The sequence below is a fragment of the Pygoscelis adeliae genome, unplaced genomic scaffold (assembly GCF_000699105.1).
Source record: "Pygoscelis adeliae isolate BGI_AS28 unplaced genomic scaffold, ASM69910v1 Scaffold24, whole genome shotgun sequence".
Lineage (NCBI taxonomy): Eukaryota > Metazoa > Chordata > Aves > Sphenisciformes > Spheniscidae > Pygoscelis > Pygoscelis adeliae.
Genome location: NW_008824806.1, coordinates 4,282,723 through 4,294,774, shown reverse-complemented (window position 1 = coordinate 4,294,774; position 12,052 = coordinate 4,282,723). Strand labels below are relative to the sequence as shown.

Here is a 12,052-nt window from a genome sequence, read left to right as displayed (position 1 = left end):
GGGAGGAGATCCGCACCGGTGGGGCCCTGGGGCGGGGAGGGAGTCGTCGCCGCGGTGCCCAGCGCCCCCCGCCTCACGCCCGCCGGGCGGGCTGACCCCTTGGCGGCTTTCGGGCGCTGCCGAGGTGCTGCAGCTCGGCTCGGCTTCACAAAAGCCCTGGGCATGCCACGGTTTTATTCTGCAAGCCTGAGATACTGAGGGGCACGGCTGGGGTTGCAAATCTGTGGCCAACTTCCTCTAAAACTTCCTGTGAAGTTTTGCAGGTGCATTTGGGCTTCGCCAGGGGTGTACGTGCCTTGTCATTTGAGGCCAAAAGAGGTTTAAAAACTATTTCAGGATCTTTGAACAGTGACTCTGGTATAACTCAGGGTTGCTTGCACCGTCTCAGGTGGAGCGCTGTTCACAGCAGAGAGAGGCTCCCATGGAAAGAAACCCGCCCGAGAACCATCGGGGTCTTGTGGCAAAGTCAGAGCCAGGTGGCTCCTGGGGTTGTGTGGGGTTGTATGAATGTGCAATGGAATACCTGGTTCAAAAACTAGGAAGCTAATGTGATGCATTAAGCTATATGAACCAATAATAAAAGGTGGGAAAGGAAAGCCTGGACTGCTTAGTAGCAGTGCTTTAAGACTTGTGTGACAGGCACCTCTGGGGGAGGCATGATTAATACTGAACTGGCATGAACAGGAAGTTAAAAAATGGCCCTTGACTACTGTTCAGAACTGTACTTTTCCCTGAAAAATTTTCGAAGCCTGTGTCTCAAGCACTGTTTTGAAAACAGCATAAATGCTTTTGAAAACTCCTTTCTGGATATTGGGTCATATTCATATGCCGGAATGGGACAGCTTTTATTAGCAAAACAGTAGTGCATAATATATAAAAGCAGAATATTCTCCTAAATATGCCCATATTATAGAACCTTAAATTGAGCTTGTTGCTTGGGCATGCAGCAAAATGTTTTCTTTATTCAGCCAAGTTCCACAAAATATTTTATCACTCTCTGTCATTGTCAAAAACGTAATAAAACTTGGGAAAAGAGTTGTCTTGCACCTTTAAAAGAAGTTCTGAAAGTTTGCAAAGCAACGTTTTATACGGAGACTTAATGCACATCCTGGTTTTATAAATATGTTACTTTGGTAAACCTGAAGATTTTCTTTCTAGGAAGTACTGTGAAAAGTGTTTTTAATAGCTTGCAGACAACTACCAGTATCAGCCTGATAACATCTTTTTTGAAATCTGTCCTTTCTATTTTCCTATTTTATGTTTAGGTGTTGATCAGTGCATCCAGAAGTTTCTGGATGTTGCAAGACAAACTGAATGCTTTTTTCTACAAAAAAGACTGCAGCTATCGGTCCAGAAACCAGAGCAAGTAATTAAAGAGGTAGGTTTCAATTAATTTACCTGTGTTGTGCTAGATCAGGTAAGCTGTGTACCAGTACAGTTAATCACCTCATTCACATTAATTCTGGGTTTCTCAACACGATACTGTATCTTAACTTGGTAGAACTGGACTGTTAACGTAGCTCTCACCATGAACCTGGAGAAGCTGGATGCCTCTGCTCTGTGGAGTATTGGAACACAGATGATAGTTTCATTGGAAGAAACAAACTAGTTAGATTTTGCTGGAAGTAATGATCTCTGAAATATGTGACCTAGGGGAACGGAACTAGTGTATTCACAGTGCTTTCCCTCTGTTTCATTAGACACTTTTCCATTATGTCGTGGTTTAACCCCAGCTGGCAACTAAGCACCACACAGCCGCTCGCTCACTCCCCCCCGGAGGGGTGGGGGAGAGAATCAGAAGGGTGAAAGTGAGAAAACTCGTGGGTTGAGATAGACAGTTTAATAGGTAAAGCAAAAGCCACACACACAAGCAAAGCAAACCAAGGAATTCATTCACTCCTTCCCATGGGCAGGCAGGTGTTCAGCCATCCCCAGGAAAGCAGGGCTCCATCACGCATAACAGTTACTTGGGAAGACAAACGCCATCACTCCAAACGTCCCCCCCTTCCTTCTTCTTCCCCCAGCTTTATATGCTGAGCATGACGTCATACGGTGTGGACTATCCCTTTGGTCAGTTGGGGTCAGCTGTCCCAGCTGTGTCCCCTCCCAACTCCTTGTGCACCCCCAGCCTACTCGCTGGTGGGGTGGGGTGAGGAACAGAAAAGGCCTTGACTCTGTGTAAGCACTGCTCAGCAGCAATGGAAACGTCCCTGTATTATCAACACTGTTTCCAGCACAGATCCGAAACACAGCCCCTTACTAGCTACTATGGAGAAAATTAACTCTATCCCAGCCAAAACCAGCACATATTATTAGAATCCCTATAAGATCAGCTTGAAAACTCAAGCTAAAAAAACTACATGCTCTTTATGTGAAGTGGTTATTCTTATGAATACTGTCTATTTACTAATACATGTTTTTTCATCCATAGGATGTTTCAGAATTAAGAAATGAATTGCAGAGAAAAGAAGCATTAATTCAGAAACATTTGGGTAAACTGCGTCACTGGCAACAGGTCCTGGAAGATATCAGTGTACAGCACAAGAAGCCTGCAGAAATACCTCAAGGTCCATTAGCTTACCTAGAACAAGCATCTGCTAATATTCCTGCTCCAATGAAGCAAACGTGATCTTTGATTTTACATATCTGAACATTTTCAACAATGCAAAGGAGTGGTGTTAGTTTGACTTTGTATGCTTTTTGTATAATGTAATTTGTACTACAAATACGAATAGTTAAGACAATTAAGCAAAATAAATGATTTTTTTTTTTTTTTTTTTTTTTCAAAAATATGGATTGGTTTTATATTTCAACGGAAAATATGCAGAGTTGCTATTCAGGATGCTTTCTGGTAGAAGTGTGTTTTCCAGAATGCATCGTGTTCCTTCTGGAAAGGGTGGCCCTAGCTTCCCCCTAACTGTATCTTTGCTGGTAATGAGTTAGCTAGCATGATCTGATAAATGTAGTCACTCACCCACTTTGCATTTAGGTGGGCATAAGAACAATATTGAGATAAAATGTACAAGTACACAGTTCCCATAAATCTGGAACTCTGAGTGTATCAGTCTGACTCACACTTCGGCATAACATAGCACTATTTTGGAAAACATAGAAATGGATGATTTACAAGCAAGTTTTAATGTTCATACTTGCATATTATCCTAATTTATCAGGCTGATTGTTACACGTATTGAAGTGCAACAGGAATATTATATTGCAATGCCGACTACACAAAACAGTTTATTAAGCAAACCAGAAAGTATTTCTAAACCAGCCTGCTATAAACATGCTATTGGAGGTATACTGCATGCTGTACAGCTTAAAATAAGTTTAACAAAAAACTATTAAAAACTTAAAAAATTACATTATTATATACAGAAATTATTTTAAACAGCTGATAAAGCAAATGTATAAACCTACAGAAATCACCTACAGAAGTAAGATCTTTTTTCAGCTGGAGCCAGATTGATAGGACGTATCGGAGACCAAACTGCGTATTTAATGCAATTGCGGAGTGGTGCAGTCTCTTGATTAAAAAGTCTCTCCACATAACAGTTTCCAGAATTTTGCTTTTTCTTCATTTTTTACAGAGGTTGTTAAAAAAAAAATGCATTTTTCTGAAATCCACGCCTATAACTCCATAGTAATTAACATGTAAGAGAGTGCAGTTGTTCCTAATTATTTACTTGGAAATTACATCTTATCTTTTTTTTTTCCTAAATCATATTGGATTATCATTCCCTAAAAGAAAACGGGAAGAGCTTTTCTAGTGATTCTGAGAAGTATGGAAATAGTTTGCTTTAAAATGAAAAATATTTAGTAAACCATTCTTGATGCTGAGGGTCTTGGTTTTGGTCATCTTTGGTTTGTGGTGGTTCATTGCCATGTGTCCTGTGCAAACAAATAAGCATTAGCATCACTTACTTACAATCTTATCAATATCTAATACTTTTTTCCTGGAAAAACTCATGATCTTATGAATGGATCTGTGCTCACATGAACTGGATGAGGCCAAAAGGTGCCAGCTACAATTCCTAGTAGGTTCTGTACTAGCCAGGTAACTGGGCTAACAGCACTGGTAGTAACACAAAGGAAGGCGTGAAGGAGAGCTAAACAGCTATGGAGAGATGTTTGAACGTAATTCTTAACCTGACATCTCAAAAAATAAACAAAAGGATGCTTCAAGAATATGAAGTCTTGAAAATCAGAAAAACAGCAGCTGCAATTCACTCTTAAAAATATGAAATACAATTTAGGCATTAAAAATGTTGGGTAAAGGTTTTATTTGGAACTGAAAGATTTATCTGAATATTATCTGGCTTTTATAATCAATTCTATTACATAGTCCATGATTTTTCAGCATTCAGGATGCTTTTTTAACATTTATATTAATTTTGGTTAGCTTATAGTAGCAAATATGACTTCACTTATGATTGATTGATTTAAAAGAGTAAGTAAGTAGTGGCCAAGCTACCCTCAGTCTCCCTGTACATTTCGCTTTAAAATACAAATCTGATTTGATTTGGCAGTCATCTGGCATGATACAGAATGCTTTTATCTTTTAAGATGTAGGAATGCTTTTATCTTTAAGATGTAGGAATTGCCAAATTGGATCCAAGCCCATGTCCCAGGTTATTGTCTTTGGCAGCAGTCAGCACCATCTGCCTTCAAGGAAAGAACTCTGTAGCACACAATTTACAGGACAACTGATCTCCACTAAGAGCTAGGTGAGAAGGCTGGCTTTCATCCTGAAGTATAGTGGTAATGGGTTTGTTTTTAATATGTACCATTATAATTATAATGTTAACTACATAAATTTTTAACTATTTCTTGGTATCTACATCTACCAAGTGCAAAGTGAAGAAACAAAAGTAAGAAGGAAAACCACATCCTTAACAGAACCACTGATAACGTGCCTAAAGTTTTAAGCAGCCATGTTCACTACTAACTACATTCTTAGTTAAATACTTGCAACTCCTCTCTTTTTTTGTACCAGGAGGGGTTGCAATCATAAGCTCTGGGGGGCAGTGATTATAGCCTACTTGGGCAGTAAAGTGCTTTGTCTATCTGCAGAGAATTGAACATGTGGAGTTCACGACAGGAACCTTATGTCATTGTTTATTTCCGAATGTCTAATATGTTTGAATGCCTACAAGATTCTGAATACCAATTCATTTATCATCTTACAAGTCACTGCAAAATGGACGAATACCTTGTGGCAGCACTGCTGTCTGAGGACTGTGCTGATGGAGAGCCCACCCTGAGGCAGCCAGGACTCCGGTCTAAGCTTGTAGATTTTGTTATTTGAGGAGCACTTCTTTTTGATCTCAAGTCACAGCTCAAAAAGCTCTTTGCATAGGAAGCTAAATTCGGAACACTGACAACACGACTGGGCACCTCGACCGTTTTCTTCTGCTGCTTTTTATTGTAAGAGAAAACTTCATTACACGCGCATTTTTTTTTTTACACTTTCTACTATAAAACCTCAACAATACCTCATTCCTAGATATCTTGTGAGGAGCACCCAAAAATGAAGATTCTCATCTTTTTCTACAGGCATTTAAAATAAATTCTCAGGGTATGCTGTGAGGATCCATGGATTAGGTAGTCCAATTAAAACAACTTGTGTATTTGACCTTGAGGTTTTAGATACATCAAAGCCAATAGCTTTGCAGAGCTCAGCTAGGTGCTTTCCACCAACTTGACCTCCCTTCTTTCCATGACTATTTATAGACAGTATCATACAGAGGGGCTGGAATGACAAAGAGCAAATCCTGAGCAGCCCAAACACAATTCATAATTTTCCTTGCAATATCCCAAATAGCAACTCCCAAATCTGCGAGCAGCTCCCAAATCTGTGAGCAATGGCCGTGCTTATCCCAGTGGAAGACTGACGTCTTTGGAGTTCCAGTGTTTTGTATTTGCTTAAACACCTGTATCTATGTGCATATATACTTCTACTGAATTCATGTTCTACTCAGCACCTGACTGTAGGTTGGCTTACTGGAAAGAACTCTACTGAGTAACATTACCATAAAAAATTAATAGGACATTTATTGTCCTGATCATCTGTATAATTCAAATAGCAATAAAACATGACGATTTGTGATTTCAATTGCATTGCCCGTCTTTCTTACCTTCATGGAAGAAGTCGAGCATCCTGTATTAGGGTTGAAAGAAAATGATCGATTCCTGTGAGATTCAGTGTTAGCTAAAAGTGAATGCTGAAATTTTCTTCCTTCCTAAGGGGAAAGAAAGTTACATGTATGGAAAGACCTATTTGTTGGAAGTTGGTATGGAAACATATATTTGTCAAATTATTCCAGAACAGAAAGAAAGAATCAGTCTGAAGCAATGTGTGAAACACTGAATAGTGTTTCCAACAGATTCCAAAATATATATGTACATACAAAAGGAAATCTTACCGCCAGCTGCTTGATAATCTCTTCTCTCTCACTTAATTTGTCTTGCAGACAGCTTATAAGGTGTGTATCTTCTGATCTGGACACCCACTTTCTTGACTTTGCTTCTAATTCTTTAAGTCTGTACCAAAGAAAATGCAGATCGGAAAAAACTTCCTCAGACCAGGTTCAAGAGGTACTTGGGCTGTGCTCTGCCCTAAATTCCAAGCCTAAAATACAGGGACATAGTCAGGCCTTTCTGATAAAACAGCATTTTTTTAAAAATGGGCATCTGTACATGGATTACATATAAGTATAGAATGTTGTGGAGTTCCAAAAGAAATTGCCACCAGGGCTAACCCACAACACCTGGCCAGTGTAAAATCCAGCCCCTGGTATAAAATACTAACAAGCCTGCACATCATACTGCTAGTCTAGTTTCCTGAAGAAAAAAATCTGTGTCATAGTATCTATGCATGTCTGTATTCATCTATTTGTTCTCTTTTCTGACCCAATAACTTTAGAAACCACAGACTAATTCCAACCATATCTGATAGAGGCCTCAGAAATACTCAATTCCTATAAATTTCATAAAAAGACAGGATTGGATATACATGCTGCTTTAGTGAACCCTCTAAGTCAAAACCTGTAGTGTGAGTTCAGCTCTTTAAATGCCTTAATCAGCGGAAAAGATTCAAATGAGAACTTACACCTTCTTAGAGATGGTGTGGAAACATACATTTGATTGACCCATGAGAAAACAAGTCATTACTTCATCAGCCAAGTTCATGAATTTTGCTGCTTGAGAAACTGAGTGCTATGAAGTTCACCTGCCATACTGAGAAATGTATTACAGAATACAAACCACCATTTTGTGGCTTTTTTTGGTGAGGGTAAACATTTTTGAGAGGATCCCCCCCCCAATCTTAATTTAGTGTATCTCACAGTTTAGATAAAAAGATAAATCTTAACATCTGAATGGTTTGAGACCTGCTTACATGCAAGTAGGTCTCTCTTCTGGACCTATGCCGCACAGTTGGGATAAGAGAAAAGGACAAGGGATATATATAATCACAGAGATTATTTCTGAGGGGCCTCTCCTGCACAGTCTGAAGCACCACAGAGCTACTTAACTCCACAGGGGGCTGCAAAGTGCATTTATTTACATGAGTTAGTTGGGGCTGTCCTGGGAAATTTGCAAGGGAGTGAGAATGAGAGAGCTTAACCTCAAAGATGCCACTCTGCTGAACAAAATTAAGTACAAGATCATGGATCACGGCCTCTGGTATCATCTGTGACAAAGATGATTTTACACTTCATAAAATTGCAAGATGCTAAGTGCAAGTTTTAATTTAGCATTGTAAAACTGTATGTATAGTGCTTTACATCAAATGATATTCAGAGTTTATTACAATATATCTGGGTCTTTTTGTGTTTGCAAAGGAAATACCTATACACTTCTATTTCAGTGCTTATAATATCCTACCTATGAGTAATAAAAAAAATATACATACTAAGAATAATAATTTCAAACAGAACTCATTGCCAGTATGAGCCAGATTTTATTTAAATGACTTACTCAGTTTCTAAGAAGAAAATCTTTGCTTGGAGATGTGCCCGAGTGCTGCTGAAATCAGATAACATGTTTTCGATTTCTTTCCGGTGATCTTGTTTCAGTATGTCCAGTTCTTTTTTATGCTTGATATTGAGGTCTTCTACCAGTAGCCTTTCATTGGTATTAAAATATGTCTGAATTCTCAAGTTTCAATACTAGTTTATTATCATTGATCAAAGCATGCAGTTTTGAGGTATTTTATTGACTACAAAGGTAGTTAACTGGGTGCAGCTCTGGACTTCTGCTTACTGATTTGACTTTGACACTTCAGTTGCAATTTGAAGCAAAACCACACTAACACTGAGGAAGAGGAAAATTATTTGGAGACCTTCAGCCTTCGAGAAACGGAAAGTCTATTCTATATAATGATGCTATTGATACTCTGTCTATGGTTAGTTTGTACATCAATCTTAATGGTCAAACATGACAATAAAGTACCATAGGAACTCACTTGTATTAAGCAAAATTATTTTGAAATCTCTGGGATTTCAACATGATGCTCTAATGCTGTATTTCATCACATTATGGCACCAGAAACATTTAATACTGCCTACCACCATCCTAAAAATATATTTTTTTTAAAGTGAAGGTAAGAAATGTTATAACAATGCCTTTAACTACAACATTTGTCTTTAACAGACAATATATTTTGAAAGATACTGCTATTTGATTAACGCCGTCAATTGAAAACTAAAAAATGCCTAACATTTTTTCAAGCCTAGCCGTAACATTGCTTTCTGATAGAAACCCCAAAACCAATAGACATCTATTGAAGAATCATTGTTAGCTTCTTGCCTTTTGTTTGCTAATGTTTTGTTAAACCTTGGAGAAATTTTTTCATTAGCTCAATGCAGAGCCCATGTTCTGTTGTTTACTGATTAAAATAGAGGTGTCAAACTCAGGAGATTAACAATTGTAATTTTCACAAAAGATATTCAGTTTACCTTTTTTTCTTTCTCTTTAATGTATTTCTAAGCCCCTTTTCACTTGTTTCTGAAATGCTTCAGGAAAGGCCCATGAAAGGTTTCTGCCTTGAAATTAGAGCGCAGCCATGGGAGTGATTGATTTAGCACTTGGCACAAAATGAGAAGCAGGAGAGTAAGAGTAAAAAATGGGAGCAGAATCCCTGAAATGGATCTTCAGTGGTAGAATAAAAGCTCTCCTTCAGAACTGCTGTTTTGGGATTTTTCCTCTCTTCCCACAAAAAAAAAAACTTTGTCTGCTCTCATCCTAGTCCTTGCAAAAGGTTTCTGTACTGGAGGTGGAATTCACACAACTCAAGAGAATGGGAATGATTACTTCAAGTGGATTACTGGTTTCATTTACTTGGCAACAGTAGGAATAGTAATTTTAAATAATTAGTTATAAAAATCTGGCACATGCAAATAACAAGCCACTATCAGCTTTCAAATCAGAAAGAACTATATTGCATAAGACAAGGTCACTGTTGTCAAAGTAACAGTAAAAAAGATGTTATTTATATGCACTCACCAATTTAACTATTCCCCTACCCAAATTATTGGTCCTGCAAAAGCAAAACAAGAGCTGCAAGTTAATGTTGCAGATCTTCCATGGGTTAATTTCAGTGCAGCCTGTATCAGGCGCCTAGGACCATTTGAGCTCTTTGGTTCTACCTCCTGTTATTTGAAGGATTTCTCCTTATATAATTTCCATTAATGCTTCCTTCTCACATGCTTACTGTAGTAGAGCTACACCATCTATCCCCTGTAAAGATTATCCTCCAGCCCAGCAGCTTTAGCATTTGAGGCCTTTTAGACCTCATCACTGACATGTGAATAATTCTTCCCTTCATGAACAGAGGCTTTAAATTCCTTCAAGATAGCTGGAGGGCACTGATGAAACTCTCTGGTTTGCAATTCTTTCTGTTGATCTTGCTTCAAAAGCTTGAAATGAAAGTCACTTCCAAGTAACTCTCCAGATAATGCAAAGGAGGAAAAAAAAAGTTTCTTTCTCATTCTTTAAATACCTACTCACTGGTAGACAGCAACGGAATTACTCTGGCCGCTCTGACAGTCTGCCGAGAGACACTATATCCCTTGAGTGCTTTTCTCTAGACTATATAGGACATAATTTTAAAGATTCCTTTAAGGGTATACTCTTCAGAAATCCTTTTATATATACAGCTTGAGTAGTTGGGGCATACATTCTACGCCATTGCAGCAATGAATTGAAAGGTACCCATGCACCAGACCCCTCAATCTCTCCACAAAGAGAACACGTAGTATGATCATCCAGAAATTTCAAAGGATTCACCAGCCACACAAATGCACTGGACAGTGAACCCCAGTCTTGTCTCTCATGTAAAAGGTAAGTCAAGTCCTGCACTATTTCTGTACGCAAATGGGAAGACTGCTATTACTGCAATGCAACATGAGCCTGTGGCTACACTAAGAGGATGCAGTCCACCTTCTACAGAGACAGCCAAAACTACAAGTCAGCTTGCCCTTCCTATGCCCTGACAGTGTATTACAGCTCCAGGCTTCCACCAGTCCAGAGGCACTGTCAGTATCTGCTGTCACTGCCCTTACTCCCCCAGGGCAAAGCTGGCTGTTACAGCCAACGCAGTCTCACAGAGTACATACGGCATTCTCAAGTCTCCCCTTTAGAGTTAACAATCCATTGGTTTCAGCTACAGAGAGTACGTTTAAAAAACTGATACTTAGTCTCAGGGACTTCTACATTTTTTTAATAGCTCTTGGGTGAGTTTGGTATTTGTTTATGTCTTACAGTGCCTTTCAAAGGCTGACGTTACACAGATTTTCTCAGGTCCCTCCTCTGGGGCTACACTGGACATATTTCTCCGTGACATATAATGAACAGTTAGTTCAAAAGCTTTTATTATGGCTGGAGAGAAATGTGAAATGAACTACTGCTTTTGCAAAACTCCTAACCTCTAAAATCAGTACTTTAGAAAGGAGAGATTCTGACACTCATCACATTTAGAACACCTCTGATGCTGGCATTATTATTGACTCTCCAGATAGCACCGTGAAGTGTGAATTTAAGGCAAACCTTCTGTGCTGTTTCTCCCTATCCTGAAGCTGTGCAGCCTCTTGCTTCTGTGACTCCAACTCAGCACTGAGTAGCTTCATTGTGTCCTTTAGAAGTAAATTCTCTTTCTTGAGTTTGGAAATTTCATTCTGACATTTTTCCAGTTCATCATGAAGAGATCTGATCTGGCTCTGGCTACTTCCTTCCTAAGAAAAAGGCCAAATTTAGTTATTCACAGCCTCTAATTATTTAACACGAAGAGCTCACTGGAATTGTGTGCACTGAATTTTTGTGAACTGATTTTTCAATTATATGTGCAAGACAAAATCTGTGATCAAAACTTCCTGAACATATTTTATAGTCCCCATAAAATTTATTTTATTGTAACATCCATTCATTTACTTGTGTTGTCGATTCTGATCTTTCAATGGGAAAAAAGCCTGCCCATAGGGAAAAGATGGTAAACAATGCTAACATTTTAAAGTGTGACATAAGGGAAGGAAACCCATTCCATTTCTGTAAGAGATTCTGTACACTTCTATTATCTCTGGAGAGAGAAATTTGATACTATTGCTTTCGCAAAACACAACATGGCAACGAAGTAGGAACTGGATTCTTGCCTGATGCTTCTTCAGTGTCCTCACACTCCTCAGCTCCATTTGGAGTTCTTCTATTTGTTTCTTGAGATTAGTGCACGATGTCTGTTGCTCAGAGAGTTCCATCCTTAGAGATCCTAGTAACAATCAGACAGACAATCATTAAGGCAGTCAGAGGCCAGCTGGATGGGGAAGGTAGATATAGACAATGTAGATGAAAACATTAATACATTACATTTTGCTTTGTTCCTCAACTCCTTCGCCATTAAGTATAATGGCCTCCTATTGCTAGAGAAGTAACTCAGTTGAGCAATAGTAAGAAGATATGGAGCTACAATAGCAATGATTCAACATTGGAATCAGAGAGGTAATTCTGTGGCAGTTGTTTTGCAAACTAAATCACTGTAATTGCTTCTTCTAACCTTGAA

At 38.8% G+C, this 12,052-nt stretch overlaps 2 protein-coding genes across 6 annotated transcripts in view; one reads left to right on the top strand and one right to left on the bottom strand.

The window, feature by feature from the left end:
* MED28 (mediator complex subunit 28) overlaps positions 1-3,554 on the top strand; it is a 4,375-nt gene extending 821 nt beyond the window's left edge. The window contains exons 2-4 of the mRNA XM_009324115.1: positions 6-18; positions 1,266-1,378; positions 2,432-3,554. Coding sequence (XP_009322390.1) covers positions 6-18; positions 1,266-1,378; positions 2,432-2,629 — 324 coding nt within the window. The 3' untranslated portion in view covers positions 2,630-3,554. The remainder of the gene's footprint in view (positions 1-5; positions 19-1,265; positions 1,379-2,431) is intronic.
* Positions 3,123-12,052, bottom strand: part of FAM184B (family with sequence similarity 184, member B) — a 46,155-nt gene continuing 37,225 nt past the window's right edge. For 3 of the 5 annotated variants that reach the window (XM_009324071.1, XM_009324073.1, XM_009324075.1), the window contains 7 exons: positions 11,649-11,761; positions 11,050-11,234; positions 7,981-8,127; positions 6,426-6,543; positions 6,138-6,242; positions 5,213-5,418; positions 3,123-3,891 (listed from right to left, as the gene is read on the bottom strand). In XM_009324071.1, the coding sequence (XP_009322346.1) occupies positions 3,801-3,891; positions 5,213-5,418; positions 6,138-6,242; positions 6,426-6,543; positions 7,981-8,127; positions 11,050-11,234; positions 11,649-11,761 (965 nt within the window). In that variant the 3' untranslated portion in view covers positions 3,123-3,800. The remainder of the gene's footprint in view (positions 3,892-5,212; positions 5,419-6,137; positions 6,243-6,425; positions 6,544-7,980; positions 8,128-11,049; positions 11,235-11,648; positions 11,762-12,052) is intronic. The other 2 variants (XM_009324072.1, XM_009324074.1) reach the window with 2 other exon arrangements.